This window comes from Grammomys surdaster, unplaced genomic scaffold (assembly GCF_004785775.1).
Source record: "Grammomys surdaster isolate TR1022 unplaced genomic scaffold, NIH_TR_1.0 271, whole genome shotgun sequence".
In the NCBI taxonomy this organism is placed as follows: domain Eukaryota; kingdom Metazoa; phylum Chordata; class Mammalia; order Rodentia; family Muridae; genus Grammomys; species Grammomys surdaster.
The window spans coordinates 11,055,643-11,078,808 of record NW_021604712.1 but is presented as its reverse complement, the minus strand read 5'-3'; the positions used below and the strand labels follow the sequence as shown (position 1 = coordinate 11,078,808).

Sequence of the window (23,166 nt, the reverse complement as noted above, 5' to 3'; positions counted from 1 at the left end):
TATGTGTATCTACCTATCTGTGTGTGTACATGTGTGTGCCTGTGTGTGTGCCTCTGTGTGTGTGTACACCACAGTGCAGGCGTAGAGGCAGAAGACAATTTGTAGAAGCCAGTTCTCCCCTTCTCCAATGTGAACTCTGGGGACTGAACTCAGACGCCCAGGCTTAGCAGCAAGCACCTTACCTGCCGAGGCATCTCGTCAGCCCTCATGACTATTTTATAGGAGCCATGACGACATTCTGGATGTAGATGATGCTAATGGTCATACAATCCCTGAAGTGGATCAAAGCACCAAACTACAAGCTTTAAGGCAAATTTTAGGGCTTGTGGTCTCTATCTCAATTTGTTCACATTTTGACAATTTCACATACACATCCAATGTAATTTGATCATATTCTCTTATTACTTTCTTTTATTCTCTCCTTCTCTTACAAACCCTCCCCCCCTTTTCTCCAACTAGTCCCTTTTCCAGTCTCTCTGCGTCGAACACTGAGTTTAATTGGGGTCGATTGTCTAGGTGTGGGTGGGAGGAGATTCACCATAGACAGACAACCTATCAGTTCACACTATTGAGAAAGACAGCTAGCTCTCCTGGCTTAAAGATCACTCTTTTTTCCCAGTTGGAGAATGATTTCTTACTGTGTCAGGCAATGTCCCCTGGCGAGGACAGAGTGAGCCCTGTCACTGGGAGGGATGAGCTGGGACAGCTTTTGACATTTCACGTAGGCTAGCCCTGTGCCTCCGAGGGATTTTGAGGCCCAAGTACCAGAAATAAGGTCTTCATGCAGGAGTCTAGCTAAGCCCCATAGGCACTGTGACACTTGAGTCTGACACCAGGCTTGAGTCCACAGACAAGGGGGAGCTTCTCCTTCGTTTTCTGGGAGAAGCTTGGGAAGTGTTAAGGGCTGCTTTACCACAGGGACAGAGAGGCTGTATTTAACTTAAGACAAAAGAGCCAGAAAGCCCTGTTGGCTCTAGGCCAGGGCCTCCCCTGAGTCAAGGGTGGAGCAGGAAGGGATGACTGTGGGTTTTAATTCCTTGTGCACATAAAGCTCTCTGGCTGTGGAGCCTGTCTGACTTTCTGCAATGGACAGTTTCCCTGGCAAGTTGGTGCTTTCCCCAGGTGCCCTTCTGGGGGTTCCACAGTGGAACCCCACAGTCACCTACAGTGTGCAGGGAAATCAGTCAGCCACTTTACCTCCTGTAGGCTGTAAGGAGAAACCAGAGTCTAGACCTCTTAAGTGTGAATGGCAACTATCTATATTTTGTATGCAAGAGTCCAGCTAAGCCCTTGTGTGGGATGAGCAGCTGCGGGTGAGAGGCTGAGCTGTCTGCTCTAAATATACACATGAAACAAGTAGTTTATCCTGGCTAAACTGGTCCACCAATCAGTCATTTTACTGTGGACTTTGCTGTTAATTTTGGCCCAAGAAACGGCCATTTCGTAAACAGACTCATGTAGCAGAAAGCCAGTGTTTATGCCTGGAAGCCACTTTCCCCATTTCTGCCAGAGTAAAGTCACACCCTGCCTTTACAGGCCGTCCAAGTCACCCTCGTCTCGTCCCTGTCCTAGCCTTCTCAAGAGTGTGCCTGCTTCCTCCCTCCCCCTTCCTGCTGGGCCACCCTCCTGCAGGTATAGACATGAAGGTCGAGTTGTTAACATACCTTGTAGCCTCTCATCCCCTAGGACCCCGACTTCTCAGCTCTTCTCATGGGCAAACTTGTCCTGAATCTGAGACGGTCTCTACGTCCTTTTACTATAAAGCTGCATTAAATGCCTAGAGAACGCAGACACTTATCTTACACAAGACACCTCGGCCACATTCACAGATCAGTCCACCAGAAAATAAATACCCACTGCTCATCAGCCCGCTCTCGCTCACACCCTTCCCTCTGCTTGTCCAGGACCCACATGCTAGCATTCATCAGGACGGATCCTGTATTTGAGTGAAACGAGGGTAAGAAAAGCTGTCGTACTTCACCAGGACCATAGACAATGGCAGGTGCTCTGCACTCAGGAAAACCCACCTTCTCAGAGACTGAAGGGCAAAAGTAAAGCCAACACCCCAATTGGGGGGGGGTGTGTCGTCACAGATGCCCTGCACAGGCTGAGAGGGAAAGAGAATCACACCTGAGATCACCCCATCTCAGTGCTGCCTGGGTAGACAAAACACAGACCTAACCGCCAGAGGCACATTTCTCCTGGCCTACCTCGCCCACCCCGCCTTCTTACTATAATTATTTATTTATTTACACTCCAACCGCTGCCTCCTTCTAGTCCCCCCTTGCAAGACCCTCCCCACTCCCTTTTTCTCTCAGAGGGTGCCCCCCACAAGACGTTCCCCACCCCTTTCTCCTCTGAGAGGGGGATTCCCGTATTCCCCCACCCTGGCATATCAGAGTCTTTGCCAGATTTAGCACCTCCTCTCCCAGTCAGGCCACACAAGGCAGCCCTGTTGGGAAACAGATACCACAGTCAGGCTACAGCTTTAGGGAGCACCTCCGCTTTAGTTGTTGGGGGCCCACAGGGAGACTGAACTGCACATCTGCTACATATATGCCAAGTGTTTCACTCTAGCCTGTGTGTGTGTGTGTGTGTGTCCTTTGGTTGGTGGTTCAGTTTCTGAGAGCTCCCAGAAGTCCAGGTTAGTTGACTCTGTTGGTCCTCCTGTTGGGTTCCCATCCCCTTCCGCTGGCCCAGCTTCTTTATCCACCCTGTGGAAGTACAAGGGAAGGCCAGTGTGAGTAGGTCAGAGCAGGGCATCTGGGGGTCTATTCAACTTTGTCTTGAACAGGCTTTCTCACTAAACTGGAAGCTCACAGTTTCAGGTAGGCTGGCCAGCGGGGAGTGCTCAGGATCCACCTGTCTCCACACACCCACTGCACTACTGGACTTACAAACACAGGGGCCTTGTCTGTCTCTTTACAGGTATGCTGGATTCAAACTCAGGTTACCCATAGAGCCATCTTCCCAACACTCCCCGCTCCTTGTCTTTCTTATTCTGAGGTGCCTGAAAGCAACAGAAAGGGTAGAGTCAAGGCATCATTTTGATTTTGTTGGTTTTGTTTATTTTATATGTATGGGTGTTTTACCTGGGTGTATATCTGTACATCATATCAGTGCCTGATGCCCAAATCAGCCAGAAGAGGGCAAAGAGTCTCCTGGAACTAGAGTTACAGATGACTGTGAACTACGGTGTAGATGCTGGGAATTGAATCCCATAGACCTTCAGAAGAATAGCTGGTACTCCTAACCACAGAGACACCTCTCCAACCTCTTGCTTTGTTTTATCAGAGGGAGTCTTGCTACATAGCTCAAACTCTCAACAATTCTCCTGCATCAGCCTCCCGAGTATTGTGTGTCTTAAACTGTGAACGGTAGGTAACTCAAGTAGAGTAGGGTGCCAATGTAGAGATCCGGAAACACTGGCTGTAGCAAAGGCTTCTGAATTGAGGTGACCAAACTCAACTCAAAGTCAAACAGAGGATGATTCGGACATGTTTCTGGTGGTGCTCATGGGTGTGGTATATCTCAGTTCCACAGTGCCTGGGTCCTTAGCACACTGCACAGGGTGGGCAGGCTTTAGGCCAGGCAACTCTCGCTATGGCTACCTGAAACACAGTCAGGCTGTGGTCTCTGATTAATCCTGGTGCTTCTGATAGCTGTTGTGCTCTTAAAACAAAATAAAAACCCAATGATTTAATTATGGAGAGCAAAGATGTTTAATATTTCCCTAGCCACCTCTCAGTATGCAAATACAAAATTAGTATAGCTTTGGCTGTGTCAGCATGTCTGGTTTTAAACCTTCCTGCCTGATTTGTTAACATGAGTTTAAAAAGTTATCAAATGAGTTTTACCTTAGGATTGGGATAACATTTCCAACAACTTCAGAAATGGTCCTAAATATATTCTGCACTGTGTGTTTTCAGGAGGCAGCATATTTAACAATGATATTTATAAAATTAAAACAGCAATCAATTCTGGAAGCTGTGGTAATGATCTGAATCATGCAGTATCAAATATACAGCAAAGACAGAATTAATTATGAGAAAATAAACAAGCACATTCATCCAGTTGACGTGCAGGATTGCTTCTCCTTTGGTACATCGAAAAATTACATATCATAACATCAAAGAGTTATTAAAACACACAATGTGTGCTCAAATAGTTATTTTAAATGCATTTCTTTTTATGATTTCTTATCAATGAATGTTATACTTGTGTACATTTATGCTCTAAACACCAACTTCTGGAGACTCTAAACACTTCTCAAATCAAGAGTTTTGAGTGGAAAAGGCTTTAAGAAGTCCTGGTTGATGGGGGAGGGCTGAGGGCAGGAGAGGGATGTGGCCTATATGGTGTGACCACTGAAGACTATGAGGGCGGGACCTGGGCGAAGCACAATCCTGCCTTTTCAACCTCTGTTAGGTCTCAGTCTGCCCTCACTTTCCATTGGCTGGACATCTTTAGAGGGTGTGGGTCAGTGACAAGCAGGATGTCTGTCCTCCAGGCTGTCTTAGTGCCCTGAGCAGACTCAGGGGGCTGCACCTTTCAGCTGCTGATGGTGCGTGCTCAATCTCAGCTGGTCACCAAATGGCTCTACTGTCCAACTTACCCTTTCCAATACTGAGTAGCTATGGCCTGTAATTTTCATATATATAAATATATATGTTCACTGCTACTTTTAGCACCTTTTATTGATGGAGGCTCAGCTGGTTTCCTGATTATTTCATCTGCTTTCATGTGTTAGACACCTCTATCTACTGGGAGAAACAGCTCTCTCAAATCCTGTGTACTTCCTTAATGTGGACATCTATACAGGTGTGGATTCGTGGCTACACATTCAAGCTGAAGGTTGTAATTCCATATTGTGATCTTTTTTTCACACCCCATCCCAGATAAAGCCAATAGGAGTCCTTCAGAGTGGTCTCCTGTGTTCTTGAGACACAGTTGTAGGTTAGAAGCAAATATTTCCTGACTTTCTAGCACATAGAGGTACAGGCTCCACCCCTGACTTCAGTTGTTTCTAAAGGAACCCCGGTTTGGGGAAGGCTGGAATTTAGAAACTATTATTTGATTACTGGGTATATCTATGATTGTGGCTATGTGAATGTTTCTGCTCTTAGGCCTTTTCAAGGCATGCTGTGTATACACAAAGACTGAATTGCATGTGTGGTGGGCACATGAGTTCACTGGTCCCTGACCCCCAGGGTCATGGTTATATAACGTTTCTGAGTAGAATAAAATGAATGACTTACTTCTCATGAGCAGACTGTGGGAAGATAACAGGACAGACCTCAGATACTGGGTTACAGAGGCCCTGTGCTGGCTCACTCTGATGAGTTCAGGTGCCATGTTGTAGGCCTATGGAGAGGCTTACATGGCAAGAGATGGAATGAGGGCCAAATCTCTGAGTCAGAAAATGGTTCCTCCCCGGACCTGTCTCTTTAGATGATACCACAGTCTCACAGTTTGATTGAACCCTTTTGAAAAAAACCTGGAGTCAGAAGCACCAAATATATATAGATCCCACAGACTTTTACTTAGGATTCTCGTGCTGTGCAAACTGTTATAAATCATAACCTGAATATCTGACATGCAGGATATCTGATATGCAACCCCAAAGGGGTCAAGATCCACCCACAGGTTGAGATATGCTGCTCTAAGATTTTACTTAGAATTCTCATGCTAAGCAAATATTTGCTAAGCCACCCTTTACCCCCCCCCAGAGATGCTACATAAGCCAGCACACACACACACACACACACACACACACACACACACACATTATGCACATTGCACATAATACAGCACACACATACTATATATCTAATACACAATGCACACACACACATCCATATATTTCCATTACCACCCCCCAGAAACCATAATATACATACCTATGCACACAGACATTGGTCATGTATCAATAGGCACACACACTCACATATGATGTTCAAGTTGTCCATCCACATACAATGGCACAAATACAGCACACACACACACACACACACACACGTACACACACATACATACACACATATACACACTGAGTGAAGCCTCATGGAGACAGAGACTGTTAGCTCTCCTCCAGCTAGCCTGGACAACTTTCACCAGGGCCCTCCCAGCACCTGCTCCCAGAGGGATCTGTTGAGCCTCCACCTATGGTCTGCCACTGGTAGAGAAAGGGGCTGTGGAAGCAGGCCAATCACTGCTCAGAGCCTCTTCCTCCACGTGTGGGTGTTCCCCTGAGTATAGTATGACTTGAATAAAGGCCGCTGCCTTGTCCACACTGGGAAAGCCACTACAGGAAGTTCTCTCAATCCTTGTGGCCTGGAGGCAGCCTGACGCTGCCCTTCCCCTCCTCCTTGCGTTTGCTCAAGCATCACCTACTATTTTTAGAGGGTGAAGGACACTTTTTCCATGCTCTCTTTCCTTGGAAAAAGTCTCCACAACACCCAGCACAAAACCTTGTACAGAGAGTTATCTTCAGCCGCTGGATGCCTGTGAATGAAATTCAGCAAATGGGAACCATAAATACATGTTTGCAGGCAGCCACTCCTACAAAACACAGATCCTTAAATATAGGCAACCCCTTCATTGAAATGACTGTTCAGTTATCATAGGCACAGACAAGGCCGTAGCTCAGCAGTAGAGACTGGGTGAGGCATAGGTTTGATCCCCAGCATTGACAAAAAGAAACACACAGGCGTGTGTGCGCGCGCACACACACTCAATGGCGGGGCATAGGAAACCTCCTATTAATGACACGTTATTTTTTAAAAAATTACGTTGATTGATTGATTGATTGTGCCCATGTGTCATGGAGGGGCAGAGGACAACTTGCAGGAATCCATTCTCTTTTTATATGTGAGTTCCAGGGAGATCAAACTCAGGTCATCAAGCATGGCGGCAAACCTTACCTCCTGATCCATCTCACAAGCCCGTGTGATTTCTTCCTCATGAACCATGGTGGTGGCTCGTGGAATCTAATTTTCATTCCTTTCTCTTCCAGGGTCAGAAAGCTTGGATAGAGAAGACATTTTGCAAAAGGGAATGCATCTTTGTAATTCCCAGTACAAAAGACCCTAACAGGTACGTTGGATACTATTGTGGAGACATGATCCAAGTCGGATCGGGGCTAATCTAGCGTGTCTTAGCAACTATTCTTCTAATATCTGTGGGAGAAGGGAGAAGAGGCAAGGACATGCCAGACCCTGTGCTCATGGGAGCCATTAACACAGAGTCACTGGGCTAATCAGCTCCTCTGTTGAGAGGCAAATGCCTTGGCAGAGAGGATTTTTCTTTGCTCTCTCAGCCAGATGGGAGCAAGATCTTTAGACAGTTTCAGAATATCTTCCAGGGCCTCAGCAGTCCAATCCCCGAATTTATTTATACAAAAAGGAACTTCTATCCCTGGGAAAGATGTGAGTGACTGAGTGAAATGACCATGTTCACAAGATGGCCGGCGCTTCCACTTACCCATCTGAAATGCATGCTATTGGGTAAACAGGAAGCCTTCCAAACACTCAAACAATCTGGGGGATTCAGCTGAAAACCTTTCCTCTGAGAGAAAAAGCTGAGGCTGAGCTGAAGGGCGGGGGAGACTTACCCATAGGCTCTCCCTAAAATCCACGTGAGCAGGAGGTGCACAGAAGCTTGGGCATCATCTGCTTTAGACTTGCTTGGTGGCTAATTTCAGGGTCTCACATCCTCCAGCTCCCTGTCCTCCCCCACCCTGTACCCTGCAGGCCTCGCTACTCACATGAACCCCTGAATAGCTAGGGGAGAAAGAGGCCCTCCATCACAGGCCTTCTCTCTCTTCATCCGAGCCACTGAAAGGTGACTGGCTCTGTCCCTCCTTCTCCCTGACATGATGGACAAAGGTCTTTGAAACAATGAGAAACATCTTTCCTCCCCATGCCCCAAGTCACAGCAACGAAAGTCTGACTAACTTTACACCCCACTCCCCACTCCCCACCCCTGGACTTGGGTGACTTTGTTAAAGAGATTGAGAACCAAGTCCTAAAACTCACATGAACTTTTGTAAGAAGGAAGGGAGGGAAAGAAGGGAGGAGAGATTTTGTGGTAAATATTATTTTGAGGGTTCTACCCCACTTAGGCCATATAGTTTCTAAAATAAAAGACACAGAAGCCTTTATATTTACAATAAACTTAAAAGCACTAGAGCTGGACAGACATCAACCCTTCACGCTAGTTTGTCTACTTCCCTGTCGGACACTGCTCGAGCCTGGAGGTCGCAGGAGCAGGCGGAGTGGCGGTCGCGCTACTCAGTCACGCTGGACAGCCGCGTGCAGGGGAGGGGAGGAGAAAAGTGTTGTTGTCCTTTGAAGTGCGCAGGATAGCCAGTGACTGGCGAGGAATCTCGACAAAGCACTCCAAAGCGGGAAAGATCTCACACCACACACCTCTTTTACTTTTGAGCTTTGGGGGTTATATACAGTTTTGGGGGGGAGAGCAGGTAACTCCTATTGGTTTGGTTTGAGAGCTTGGGAATGCCTTATTTGCATGGAGGTGTTATTCCTACGTGATCAAAGGCCATGGACCTCTCCGTGGGAGGGGCTGTGGGGGGCAGAAGCTAAGAGAGCCAGATGGCTTTTGGCAAAGTTCGAAGCGGCCTCCCATCCTACTGGCCTTCTTCAGATCAAGGTTTCCGGGACTTCAGATCTTTCTACCAAGCTTTCTGGCCTTTTCTCATAGCCCACTGCCCCACACTTCCCTGTCGATAACCTGGAGATATCAGTTGCCATGTTCCACCTGGGCTACTCCTACTTCATTGCTCATGATCCACCAACCCATGGCAACTTCTCCTTCTTGCCTCTTTCCCCCCTCCTCCTTCCTGCCTCAGACCTCAAGCGGGGGAACCTTTGCTCTGCCCAGTCTCTTCTGCCCAGCCCAGGCTTTAGGCATCTTTGTTAATCAATCAGGAATAACTTGGGGGAGGGCAAGATTCACACAACAAAAGCTGGAGTAGGTGAGGATTTTGGGTAGAAAAAAAGTTTCACTGAAACAAACAAGCAAACAAAAAACCAGAAGAACCATGCAGCACCATAGAATTCCGGAAGGTCACTTGTCTGTTTCAAGGCTATAATTGTTCTTGGTCACAACATGTTCAGCAATGTTCACAGAGCCCAGCTCCTGTTAATGTTCTTGAGACAGTAGAAAGATACCCAGTCACCCAGTAAGAAAGAACAGCCATCCTAAGTGTTGTAAACAGACTGGTATATAAGTAGTGATGTGTTGCTCTTTGGGAAATGACCACTTCAGGGGACACTTCTGTCCCTGATAAAGCTGACGACTAAGATGGTCTTGGGGTCCTGGTTGGTCCTAGCTTGTCTGCCCAAGCTAATTTACACTCACTAGTTTGATGAAAGGGAGGAAACGCTGCCAAAAGGCTTGCTTTGCTCTTCTTTCAGATGTTGCTGTGGTCAGCTCACTAACCAGCACATCCCCCCACTGCCGAGCGGGGCTCCCAGCACAACAGGAGAGGACACCAAGCAGGTGGACACGCAGTCTGGGAAATGGTGTGTCAGCAAACACACCCAGAGCTACCCAACAGACTCCTATGGGATTCTCGAATTCCAGGGTGGGGGCTACTCCAATAAAGCCATGGTAAGAGGGGTGATGGGGCGCTGTATACGGGAATTCTGCCTTCACCAGGGCTTGTTTCCTGGGGATGCAGAGACCTGGCTCTTCCTCCGGCTTACAGCTAAACTTTCATAGGCACATTACTGCAAGTCCATGAGATGAATCTGTGCAGTTGGATTTTACCCATTCATCAGAACTTGACATCATTGTAAAAAAGTATATGCAGCCTCTGTGAATCCACTCCAACCTCTAAACCCAATGTACAAAGCATGCCTGAACCCAACCTTGCACACATGCTCCTTTGACCCATCCCCAGTGTCCTCATTTGCTTTGTATTGCTATGATAAATACTGTAACCAAAAGAAGAAAAGGGTCTTATTCCATCTTATGTTTCTAGGTAATATAATAGGTCATTGCTGAGGCAACTCAAGGCAGGAACCTAGAGGCAGGGACTGAAGCCGAGACCACGGAGGAGTGCTGCTTACTGGCTTGCTCTCCATCACTTGCTCAGCCTGCTTTCTTATACATCCCAGGATCACCTGCCTAGGGGTAGTACCCTCCACAGTGAGCTGGGCCCTCCCACATCAATTATTAACCAAGCAAATGCCCTACACACTTCCGGTCTGATAAAAAGCATTTTCTCAATTGAGGTTTCCTCTTCCCAGATGACTCTGGCTTATGTCAAGTTGACAAACAAACAAACAAACAAACAACAAACCAGCCCACCTACTGGTGAGAAAGTTCTTTAAGACAGTATTAATAACCATGGGCTCGCCATCCTTCTCAGCCCACGTGGAGTCTCTGCAAGCATTTTCCTCTGAAGTCAGCTTCCCTGTGTCTTCCCTTCTTAGCAAGAGGAAGGGAACAGTCTCTCACAGTTTGCTTTAGATAGGATAGTTAGCTCCCTTTCTGGAGGGCCCTAGAGAGGAGGTGGTGCCAGCCTGTAACCTGCTGCTGCTTCTCAATACTATTTACGTAATTTCATTTCAATGATCCAACATTATGATTCAAATGCAGCTGTTATGTTCCGAATACCACAATTAAAGATTCTCTGGGATGGCTCCCTACGTATCAGCGTGGGGACACAAAGGCAGCACAGAAGGGTCATGGCCTCTGGTCTAATTTCTTTTTCACCCTGAGTAGAAAGGTTCATGACCACTTTCCTCCTCACTCAGCGACAGCATTGTCCAACATTCTGGACCTTTGTTCTAGCTGAGCCAGTTTGGAATTGAGTCTTTCAAGGCTAAGTTTGCAAATAAAGCACAAGACACTCAGATATGTTTGAATGTCAGACAAAAGGAGAGACCATTTTTAGTACGACTCTAAACCAACTCTTATGTGATGCCCTGCATTTAGTAAAGATACTGTGCTTAACCATTTAAAATATTTATCTAAAATTCAAGTTTAGACAGGCACATTAGCCTAGCCAGTTGGCACTACACTTTTGATGAGGTAATTTATGAATCAGAAATGTACTGTACGCAGCTCTCAAGGCTGTGAAGCCCACAGTCAAGGTCCCACCTGATCTAGTTTCTCCCCCTGCTTAATAAGTGTCACCTTGGTGTGTGCTCACATATACGAGAAATGAGCAAACTCCTATGGGCCTCAGGAGCACTGTCCCTCATCTACCCCTTCCCACTGCCGAACCTTAATGGAGTTTAAACATGTGCCCGTCAGGGTAACACACACTCTTGAACCATAGTACCAGTGTTCAGTATTTTCCTTTGCTAAATCTGCCCATCTTTCCCCAGGTTACAAACCTTTGGTCACTTGGCTGCAGATTAATGCAGAGGGTCCAAGACATAGAAAGCCTTGAGACACCAAGGGAGTTCTTGTTTGGACATATCCTTGCTCCCCTCTGACAGAGAAACAAAACCAATTGCAGGCACTGAGTACCACAGGTTCTTTTGCAGTATATCCGAGTCTCCTATGACACCAAGCCAGATTCCCTGCTCCATCTTATGGTGAAGGATTGGCAGCTGGAGCTCCCTAAGCTCTTGATATCTGTGCATGGAGGCCTCCAGAGCTTCGAGATGCAGCCCAAGCTGAAGCAGGTGTTTGGGAAAGGTCTGATCAAGGCAGCCATGACCACAGGGGCGTGGATCTTCACCGGGGGTGTGAGCACTGGTAAGAGGGGCCCCGCCCTTGCTGTGAGTCTACACAGATGGACTCACTGAGGTTGCAGAGGGCCCCCTAGTATGAATGGCCAGGAGACTAGACACATGGAAACCTGATCCCAACTATAACAACAGTGAAAGCTTTACTCAGCGTGGTTTTTGTTATTGTGATTGATGTGTTTAAATAGTACAAACATAACTTTTGTTAGGTGGCTTTCCATCGCCATAGCAGACATCTGAGATAATCAGTTTATAAAGGGAAAAGGTTTTCTCTGGCTCACAGTGTTAGAGCTTTCAGCCTATGGTCAGTTGGCCCATTGCTCTGGGCCTGACAGCAGTATCTCATGGTGGGAGTACATAGAGCAAGATAAAGAGAGATCACTAGAGCTGGCAGTTCTTCAAGGGCACTTCCCAGTGACCCACAGACCATGTGCTACAGCCTTTCTCTTATAGTGTCCACCACCTCCCAATGGTGTCCTACTACACACTAAGCATCTAACATGGGGCTCTGGGGGGACATTTGAGGTCCAAACCTCAGTGGGCTTAACAACGATGATACTGAACCTCTGAGTCAGTCAGTCTGTGCCATTCCCTGGGCACAGTCATTTCCCATGAGCCAATAGGCATTGTTTCCACTTGTTATGGGGAAATGAACTGAACCATATATGAATTAAGGAACATGGCTCTTACTGAGAGCAGAATATAGCTTAGGACCATCAGTGAGACCCAGTGACTTCCAGCTTTGGGTCATAGAAATCCATGCCCGGCTGTTTTGAGCTCTGCTCTTATTTTCCCTACTTTAGGAGTTAACACAGGATCAATGGTTATGATGAGCACAGACTTGTGGGATGTGTTCTGTTCATGAAGAGAACAGGCTCCATCCCTGATCCACAGGGATTATGGAGGCTCAGAGTAGGCACCCCTGAAGTTTGTCAGTGGTGATGTGGTGTGATGTGGCACAGAAGGGCCTGAAACGTGGCATGTGGCTGCTCACAGGTGTCGTCAGCCATGTGGGGGATGCCTTGAAGGACCACTCCTCCAAGTCCAGAGGCCGGCTCTGTGCTATAGGAATCGCTCCCTGGGGCATGGTGGAGAATAAGGAAGACTTGGTTGGGAAAGATGTAAGTTTTCTCTGACGGCGTTGGCAGTTTTTAAAAATTGAAGTCCATATTTCGAGATTACGGTAAATTCGTACATTGTTATAAGAAATACCAGGGAGCACCTTTCACTCATTCCTCTGGCGGAAGCTTCTTGCAGAATGATAGCATAATCAGGGTGCTGATATTGATTCCATCAAGACACCTCATCAACCGAAGGAAGTCCCCCGTCGTCCTTAAATATCTATACCAATTTCCTCCCATCTCTCTCTCCTCTTTAACCCTGACAACCACTACTGTGTTACATATGTCTATTATTTTTATTATTTTCACAATGTGGTATCACACAGTATGTGACCTTAGGAGGATGGGTTTTTTCCCATGTAATTCCTGGGACACTGAGATTGCCATGGCTTTCTTCTTACTGCCCAGTGGTGCTTTGTGATATGTACATACCACTGCATGTTGTTTAACTACTATCTCTTGAATGTCTAGGCTGTTTATAGCTGGTCTATTAAAAATAAGGTTGCTATAAAATTTGCACTTAGGGGGCTGGAGAGGCAGCTCAGTGAGTAGGTAAAGTGCTTGCTGAACAAACATGAAGGTTTGCATTTGTATTCACAATACTTACATATAAGTCATAGGTGTAGCCTGTGACTGTAACCTCGGGGATGGAAATGAAGGCAGGTCAATGGACAATGGTCCTGGGGGCTCATTGTCAGCCAGTCTAGCAAGCCGGTGAGCTTCATGTTTAGTGAGAGACCTTGTCTTAAAAATAACCTCTGATCTCCACTGGCACGTGTAGCCATCACACATGCACACGCAGAGGTGTGTGCATACACAGAGGTGCACACAGAGACACTAATCTGTGTTCAGGATTTTGTGTTACTGTCAGTTTTCATTTCTCTGCAGCAAATATGTGTTCAGTTATTGGGTTGCCACTGTCTAAAGCAAACAAGTTTCTTTCTGTTTCAATGAATTAATTGAGAAAATAGCCTTCAGTGTGTAGGGTAGAGAAATGACACTTAAGTGTTACATGTGGTAGCTGAGCAGTGGTGACACACACCTTTAATCCCAGCATTCAGGAGGCAAAGGCAGAGGCAGGCAGATCTTTTGTGGATTTGAGGCCAGCCTGGTCTACAGAGCTAGTTCCACAGTCTATACAGAGGTCTACACAGAGAAACCCTGTATCAGAAAACAAAACTAAACCAAGTTTGCACATGGTATGTGTACATGGTTCTTGTGTTCCTTGTGATTTTTAACATCTAAGTTCTGCATGTCTGAGTCACATCGTGCTTTCTGTCAGGTAACAAGAGTCTACCAGACCATGTCCAACCCTCTGAGCAAGCTCTCTGTGCTCAACAATTCCCACACTCACTTCATCTTGGCTGACAACGGCACCTTGGGCAAGTATGGTGCTGAGGTGAAGCTTCGAAGACAGCTGGAAAAACACATCTCCCTGCAGAAGATCAACACAAGTAAGTCCTGGGAGTCATGGGCACCAGCTCAGGGCTGTCTCTACCAGGATGGAAGGCAGCTGAGAAGGAAATTACCAGAGGGTGTTGATTCTTGCTAGGTCCATGGACTGTGCTCAGACTCTTTGCCCTAGACACCTACCAAATCACCTTCCCTGAGCAGCCATGGGATGCTTTGACCAGATTCACAAGTTGGTCTGAGACTTATGCTAGCATTGTCATGGTTGTCATGGTGATGGCACTGCCTACCATGTTACCCTCGTTCTTGTTCAATGTACTCACTGCTATTATTTTTCCTTCATGTTTTATCAGAAAAAAAAAACTTGTTCTCAAAGACTTGGTATGATTCATATTATGAACGGATGAGTGTTGTAGGGTCTCTGTAGCTCTTTGTCTCTCACGTGGACTAAGATGGTGAGATGAGGAAGTCCCTGGTGGCAGGCCCATCTGTTCCTGTTGGGCACCATGCTGGCAGGTCCAGTTGGCACAGCTCTGAGGAAGGAACACTCTCTGCTAGGAGAAATTTGAGGATAAGCTAAAAAGAAAGGACTGGCTCCCAACCAGATGAGAGGACGAAGCTTGTTAGAACTAAGGTATCACCTCCTGGGAAATGCCCATATGCAAAACTTCTGTTAGACAATTATTAAATGATCTCACAGAATATTTCATTCTTAACATCACCAGTAACATCTCTGTACACCACAATCTAGAACTAGGAAAATGTCAGAATGTAAAGAACTGAGGTATTACTCAAGTGGTTAGGACTGGAGATCCTACTCCTAATGGCAGCAGATTTCCAAGAACCAGCTTAACTATTTCTTTTTATTCTCTGAGAGTTTCATACAATTTATTTTCATTCTATTCCTCTCTTATTTGTCCCAGGTCTACCCTCAGTTCCCAACCACCCCTAGAATTCATGTCTTCTTTTAAAAAAAAAATGACTCCTTGAGTCCTGTTGTGTTGACCACACATTCACAGGTGTGGGGTCATCCAGTGGAGGTCAACCTGCCAGGGCCACAAGCTTAAAGGGAACTGATTCTCTTCTCACAGAAACTATCAACTTGTCAACCCTTCCCCACCCCTAGTCTGTAATACTAACCGGCTTGATCCCGTGCAGCCAGCCACAGCCTCTGTGAGCTCATGAATGCAGTGGTCCTAAGAATCAGATCTTGGTGGGTAAATCAGTTGGATTTGTTTTATGCTTTAGTATTTTTGGACTTGTAAGTTCTGCTTGGACCTGTGACCTGTGGGCTTCCCTTTGTCATCCTTTGCCTAGACCTCTGAGTGGGGCAAGGACAGCAAAGGGGGGCTCAGTGGTCACCTCTACTGCAGAGAGTTTCGGGAGCCTAGCCTGAGCCAAGAGCAAGTTCTACTCCGCCTCTGGAAACAAAGTCACCATGATCCTAACGATATAAAATCCCAAACCTGCTTGGATGGAAATTTCAGAGACAGGATCACGTCACCTTGATACATTTTCCATTATTTCTTATTCATGGCTTAGCCCAGTGGTTCTCAACCTTCCTAACACTCCGACCCTTCAATACAGTTCCTCGTATTGTGGTGACACCCAACCATAAAATTATTTTTGTTACTGCTTCTTAACTGTAACATTGTTACTGATGTGAATCATAATACAAATATCTGATATGCAGGATATCTGATACGTGACCCCCAAAGAGGTTGAGACCCACAGCTGAGAACTGCTGGCTTATCCCGTGATATACCTTCGACATTCGCTGGCTGAAATAAACTCAACTGTAATTCTTCCAGCAAGAGACAACAAAGTTATTCTAAATCTTTAAGTATCCACTGGGGAAACTTAAGGATTTAGAGTTCTAATTCACTCATTGATAGTCTCAAGGCTTCTTACAACCTGTGCTGGCAGATTTTAGCTGAAGCTCTCAAGACCCATGATGTCAAGGACATTTTCCCTTACTTGCCTTTGTAATATTGCTCACAACTACAGAAACCAAGCAAAACCTGAACAGCAATCAGTGAGCCTGTGTGTTAACAGGGTCCAAAGCCCAGAACTTCACTGGCCATAGACAGAAAACACTCAGGAGAGAAATTCTGCCTTTAATTAATGTGTATGGGTTTTTTTTTCCATCATTATCTCTAAGCAACACACTATAATAACTACTTTCATGTCATTGCATCATGCCAGGTGTTCTAAGTCTCCTGGAGATGGCTTGAGGAATACAGGAGAGCGTATATGCAGATTAAGAGACTTGAATTAGGTGTCCAGGGGGATATTGTATGTTTCTGGAACCAATCCCCAGTAGATACCAAGAAACAACTCTATTAATATGTCCTGACCAGACAGAGATGACATTTTGAGATAGGCAAATCTGTCATAAAGATTCCTCTCTAGTGCTGTCCCTCCACCCCCAGTATTATCACAGTTTCCAGAATTCTATCACTTCCTGCTTCCCAGAGCTGACCCTGCTGGATTTATCACCAAAATTTTTATCTAGTCCTACTGTGTTCTGAAGCCCTATTATTTATTTATTTATTTATTTATTTATTTATTTATTTATTTAAAATCAGAGCAGGCTCTGGAAACAAGCCATTAGCAATGGGCTAATAGCACTCATGTTCTTGCCCCTAAGGTAATATGGTGGGACTAGAAGTGTTTCAGTCGTGAATTTATAACATTTTGGTATATTTGTATATCCTTTACGAATGATCAACTCCAATCCAAATGTTTGATTCCTGAAATGCTATTGGGATGGGGGATACTCAACCTTTTCTGTCATATTTGAGGCTCCCGAGGCAGCAATAAGAGCGGATTACTACATGCATGTGCCTCTTTAAATTCCCAAAGCACTACCTAAAAGGCGAATATATTCTTATATTTCAAACCCATTGCCCTTCTTGAGATAAGTGAGGCCTTGCTCCTTTTACAACTGGTCATCCGTGAGATGGTGCTTTAATCAATGGCCCAGCATTGAACTGCCAATATAGGGGATTGCCCTAGATTGAGCTGAATTCCCCTCTGGCTCATGTCCGGCTCTCCTTACACTGGATCATTCTTGGAAGACAGCCTCCACTTAGTCGGAGTGTTGGTCAACACTAACGCCACAGGGAAAGCCCTGAGACAGGAAGTTTGTGCTTTTTTGCTGTTTCGGCGTTTGGTACAAGTTGGAGATATTCATGCTGGTGTGAACAGCAAGGATGGTTGTGTTGCAGGACTGGGCCAAGGGGTACCTGTCGTGGGCCTCGTGGTGGAAGGCGGCCCTAACGTGGTTTCCATCGTCCTGGAGTATCTCAGAGAAGACCCTCCTGTCCCTGTGGTGGTTTGTGACGGCAGTGGACGTGCCTCCGACATTTTGTCCTTCGCACACAAATACTGCGACGAAGGAGGGTAGGATTGGCATGTGACAAGGGTGAGCTCTTTATGACTCTCTGTCAGACTGGGGAAAACATCTTACACAGTCCACTCAGATATCCCCAAAATGTCTAACTTACAAGGGTTACAGGATCAACATGAAGGTGACCAGCAGTTCATGTTCCTGGCTGAATCCTCTCTGCCAAATTCTCTCTTTCAACTTTATCTTACATTATAAGTCTTGCAAAGAGGTAAACTTAGGCCAGTTTTTAATGCTGCTTTCGATCGGGGTGATTGTTTGTTTCCCGTCCACAAATCTCTTCCATTAGCAATCCCAAATTAAAAGTACTGAGTGGCTGAAACTGTCTGGTTTGCTTGGGAGCTGCCCTGATTCCCTTGCTCCTTTCTCTCTCTTCATCCCTTTGAACAGGGTCATAAACGAGTCCCTGCGGGACCAGCTTCTAGTTACCATTCAGAAAACATTTAATTACAGCAAGTCCCAGTCGCATCAGCTGTTTGCAATTATCATGGAGTGCATGAAGAAGAAAGAACTCGTGAGTGTCTTGAATTTATTTCCAAACTAGTTCCAAGGAGAGAGCTCTTTTTGAGTCTAGCTCTGCCATGCTTGTTTGATGGACATCTGCATACTTTGGTTGACCTTCTCAAAAGGCAGCTTATAAACTCATTCCAAACTAGCTGCCCATGTGCACCTGAAGGAACAGAAAAAGCTCACAGAGCAGTGGTTCTTAACCTGTGGGTGGGGACCCTTTTGGCTGCTTACTGATCCCTTTCAGAGGGGTTGTTTAAGACCACTGGAAAACACAAATATTTCCATTATGATAAATAACTGTAGCAAAATTACAGCTCTGAAGTAGCAACAAAAATAATTGTGGGGATCACCACAACATGAGGGATCTTATTAAAGGACTGAAGCATTAGGAAGGTTGAGAACCACTGCCACAGAGGCTCCCAGGTGCTTCCAGACCTAATCGAACATGATGAGGTGATATCACATCATGTCACTCAACTCAGAAATTCAAAACACGAATCAGATATAAAGTCCCCAGTTAGAGAGACATAAACACACTGTAAGATGTGGATGGTCACAAAGTCAAATTCACTTCCCTTTGCAAATGCAGTGGTCATTTCTCATTTCTTTCGTCAACTTCCTTCAACCTTATAAGGCAGAGGCACACTGTGTTCATGGATGATGACATATTCAAACTTCTAAAGTCACAAATTCTGTGTTAACATATTCCTTCTGACTAGGAATGCGTTCATAAGCTCAGATGGCTATTTAAATATTGGGTAATCCTGAGATGTTTACCCTCTTCTCAAGGCAGGATAAATTCCAAATCCAGGCAAGGAGTCCATCAGCAAGAACAACATGGAAGTTCTTAGGGATTGAAAACTCTTGTAAATATCTAACCAGCTCTCAACTCTGCTTCATTGCCCCAGTCTTTTGTTCAGATTTTTAAAAACAGCTCAGTTCCTCCTCTCGTTTTCGATGTCATCTTGACTCTGTCTTCTCCCCATTCATCTGTTTCCAGGTCACTGTGTTTCGGATGGGTTCTGAGGGTCAGCAGGATGTCGAGATGGCAATTTTAACTGCCTTGCTCAAAGGTGAGCTTCTGGGACATGGTGATTCTGATTTTTTGTTTTTTCCAGAGCTGCCTAGCAAGGGCTTTGTCAATAGTGAGAGCTCCTTCACATCCCCTCCTACTAAGGACTTTTAGTAAAAGAACCTGAGCCATCCAGGTTGCCTGGGGTGCCTAAGCTGTCAGAGCTGAGTCCATCCATAGCTGTTCCAGTTAGGCTGCTTCCTGAGCACAGCAACCCACCTCTAAGGACAGGCTGCAGTCAGGAGCTCATGATACAGGAGGATCGCCATAGGAGGCACAAGTCCTCCCTGCCTCTCAGCTAGCCTAGGACCATAAGGACAAGAGGACATTCACCACTGACTGTCTTTATGCTGCACTGGGCTCTGTGCTGCCCTGGGGGTTATGGTCCTTTGGCTGGTCCTAGCAAACACCTGGTAGTTTCAGATTTCCCTCATTTTCAGATGAGGGCCATGAATTACTTGGCTCCTTGGGATGAGGTTGCCCCTGGCTTTCTCTCAGGAAACATTTTTAAAATTCGTAGCTTGGGTGGTCATTTGAGGCCAGAAGGAAGAGATAGGTGCTTAGTTCTGAAGCAGTTCCCGGTGGGAAGCCCAAGTTCCTAAACCAGAGCCTGCCAAGCTCAAGTGGTCCAGACACAGTGAGTGATGCTCTCACTTCTTTCTTTCCCAGGAACCAATGCGTCGGCTCCAGATCAGCTGAGCTTGGCACTGGCTTGGAACCGTGTTGACATAGCACGAAGCCAAATCTTTGTCTTTGGCCCACACTGGCCGGTGAAACTGTTTTTCTGTTGTTGTTTTGTTTTGTTTTGTTTTTGATTTCTGGAGACAGGGTCTCATATAGTCTGGCCAAGAAGATGCCTACGTAGGCAAGATTGGTCTTGAACTCCTGATCCTTCTGCCTTTACCTCCCTCGTGGTGAGGTTAAAGGCATTCACCCTTGTGCCTTGTGGAACTGTTTTCTGTTTAGATATTAACTGTGACTTGTCACGGTGCTGTGCTAGTGTGTCCTTGCTCATGATATGGATCTCTGGAGATGATCTGAGGGTTTTCTGATCTGGGTAATCCATGAGATTACTGGAAGATGTTGCTGTTTAACATCAAAGAGGCAAAGCCTCTGAGCATGGACTCCGCACTGAGCGGGTCTTCCTGAGGAAACTAACCACCAAAGCTTTCATCATTGCTGATAAAAGAAGGTTCTTAACATTTGAAAGAAGAAAATAGATCATTAAAATTAACAGCAGCAATTCCTTCTAGAGCACTGAGTTTCAGACTATCTTTCATGAAGCTTTGGGGGGGGGGTCTAGAGAACTCCATGTGTGACGTATATGTGATGTGATCGTTGTGTCTGGTGTCTCTGATCTGGTATCTGTGGTGTAGCTTAATGTATTGGATAAAGCAAATCTGTGCCCAGCATGTGTGTGGAGTTCGTGGCTTGTGATATACAGATGTAGTTCAGCATGTGTGCTGTTTGTGGATTATAAATAACATACGTATGTATGTATGTATGTATGTATGTATGTATATGCCTGTGTGAGTGTGAGGGAATGCATACATGTAACTCTTGTGCATATCACATCTGTAGAATAGCATCTTGTCTCTCTGTGCTCTGTGATGTGTTTGTGGTATGATGTGTGGGTAAATAATACATGTGGGTATGGGTGGCGTGTGCATGGTTAGCATGTGTGTGTGTGTATGTGTGTGTGTGTGTATGTGTGTGTGTGTGTGTGTGTGATTAGCAGATATGTGTGATTTGTGTGATTAGCAGGTATGTATGATTAGCAGATGTGTGTGATTAGCAGGTGTATATGTATGATCAGCAGGAGTGTGTGCGTGTGTGTGTGTGATTAGCAGGTGTGTGTGTTTGATTGAGGAATATTTTGTATGTTTGTGCCTGTGACATTGTACATGAAAGAGAGGCAGTTTGTGTGTGGTCTGAAGATTGTGTGTGTTGTGATATAGGGCAAACTGTGTGTATGTGCACACACATGTGGCCATGGTAGACAGACTCTACCATGTCACAACCACATCATGGTTTGTAAGACTCCAATTATATCATCCACCTGATTTTCCTCATGGCTAAAGCAAATGCATCAATACCCTTAGCACACATAGCATGTGTGCTAAGTGACTCGGGCATCCTTCAGTCACTCTTTCAATCCAAGCAACTTCTTTGCTCTAGAGCGTAAACCAGCCCATAAGCCTTGTGACAGGCTAGGAAGCCACAAACAGATCCCAAAGGAATGTCAGAGACACTATTCTCAGCAATAATTGCTCAACCCATATTTGAAGTTCAAAGCAAACTTTCCTCCTTGTGGATGTGGTCCATGGCAACCCACATCCTTTTAAGGGTGCGGCACCTACAATGTAATACCCTGTGTTGGGTGTGATCTCCCCTGCATAGCACAGACAGCTATCACCTACTTGTGCTGGCTCTACACACCCTGACCCAGAGACAGGATCATTTCACCCCTGTTATCTCATGTACAAAAATCCCCACAGGTTCTGTCATAGTCATATGTACTTCCTGCTACACACGCCCCCCGCCCATTCCACTGCTCAAAGAGTGTCTGTTCTAGGGCCAGGCAGGTGGCACCCAGGGGCAGGAGTGGGGTAGGTAGTATGGGGATATTCTGTTCCTTGTTATTTTTTACTTTGCTATCTTTAATCTACTATGTCACAACCATATCATTGTACGACTCCATTTTCCTCAAGGCTGAAGCAAACGACATCAATACCTGATCTCTCTCTAGGCTACCACTCTTCCCTTGTTCTCTGGGATTCCTCCATAATATTTCATTTTAACCCATTATGACAGCTTGTGTGGAGCATTCACATCTAAAGTGTATGACAGCCACATTCACCCGTCAGCTGCCCCCTTCCAGTCAGCCACTGAAGCCTATGCTTCAGGAGCCTATGCTATGCCAGCCTGGGCTACAAGCTCTTCTTCTGAGGTTACCCATAATGCTCTAGGCATCCCGAAATTGAGTCAGGAAGCCCAGTAGGTGGGCTCATTTGAGCAACTAGAAGCTCTCTTCCCATACCAGCCACACATGTTGTGCCTTCTGCACTCCCAGCAACAGCAAGGCCAGAAGGTGAGGCAGGGAGATAGGCTGCTGCTTCACACTTGCTCACTGTGTTTTCAAAACTGCATATTTCTATTCACTAACTTAGGAAATATTGGTTGACGGTTGTGTCTTGTGTCTGGGGCCTTGGTTTCATGTGCTGGGAACACAGAAGTTAATAGAATAAACTCACCAGAGTCTTTGACGAAGTCTTCAATGGGGCAGACGCAAAGGTGGGAGATGGAAGAGAGAAGGAGCCTGGTGTGGAATGAAGAAGCAGATAATTATTGGATTCCAAAGTGTAGGAAATGGACAGAGTATACAGGGTGCTAGTTTGTAATGGAATTCCAGGAAAGACATTGCTGAGTGGACATCGAGTCTGGGTGATTGACAGGTAGCTAGTGGGCCATGAGGAGCGAGCACCTTCCCTGCAGGGGGAAGCGCAACTGAAACCAGCAAGAAAGGAACTGGCAAAACAAGTACTGGGAAATGGGACTGTTACGGTTGGAATACAAAGTGAGAACAGGTGACTCGTGACTTGGGGGAAGGCTGAAAGCTGGCCAGGATGTGTGCTGCTGAGTCCTGCAAATACAATCAGGACTGAATGCTAGGGTTCACAGAAGACTTTTTTTTTTTTTTTAAAGCAACAGTAAGTATCTGTGATCTTGGTATCCTGTGGTGGCGTACACCTTTAATCCCAGCAGTTGTGAGGCAGAAGCAGGTTGAACACCATGAGTTTGAGATCAGTCTGTTCTATACAGTAAGTTCCAGGCCAGCAGGATTACACAGCGAGAGACCCTGCCTTGGAGAGAGAGAGAGAGAGAGAGAGAGAGAGAGAGAGAGAGAGAGAGAGAGAG

General features: G+C 45.9%; 1 protein-coding gene across 2 annotated transcripts in view; it reads left to right on the top strand.

Moving 5' to 3' along the window:
• Nucleotides 1–23,166, top strand: part of Trpm1 (transient receptor potential cation channel subfamily M member 1) — a 115,754-nt gene that overhangs the window by 42,232 nt on the left and 50,356 nt on the right. For both annotated transcript variants that reach the window (XM_028776739.1, XM_028776738.1), the window contains exons 2-10: nucleotides 7,016–7,095; nucleotides 9,438–9,633; nucleotides 11,523–11,736; nucleotides 12,723–12,847; nucleotides 14,130–14,301; nucleotides 17,488–17,662; nucleotides 18,057–18,180; nucleotides 19,177–19,249; nucleotides 19,918–20,018. In XM_028776739.1, the coding sequence (XP_028632572.1) occupies nucleotides 7,016–7,095; nucleotides 9,438–9,633; nucleotides 11,523–11,736; nucleotides 12,723–12,847; nucleotides 14,130–14,301; nucleotides 17,488–17,662; nucleotides 18,057–18,180; nucleotides 19,177–19,249; nucleotides 19,918–20,018 (1,260 nt within the window). The remainder of the gene's footprint in view (nucleotides 1–7,015; nucleotides 7,096–9,437; nucleotides 9,634–11,522; nucleotides 11,737–12,722; nucleotides 12,848–14,129; nucleotides 14,302–17,487; nucleotides 17,663–18,056; nucleotides 18,181–19,176; nucleotides 19,250–19,917; nucleotides 20,019–23,166) is intronic.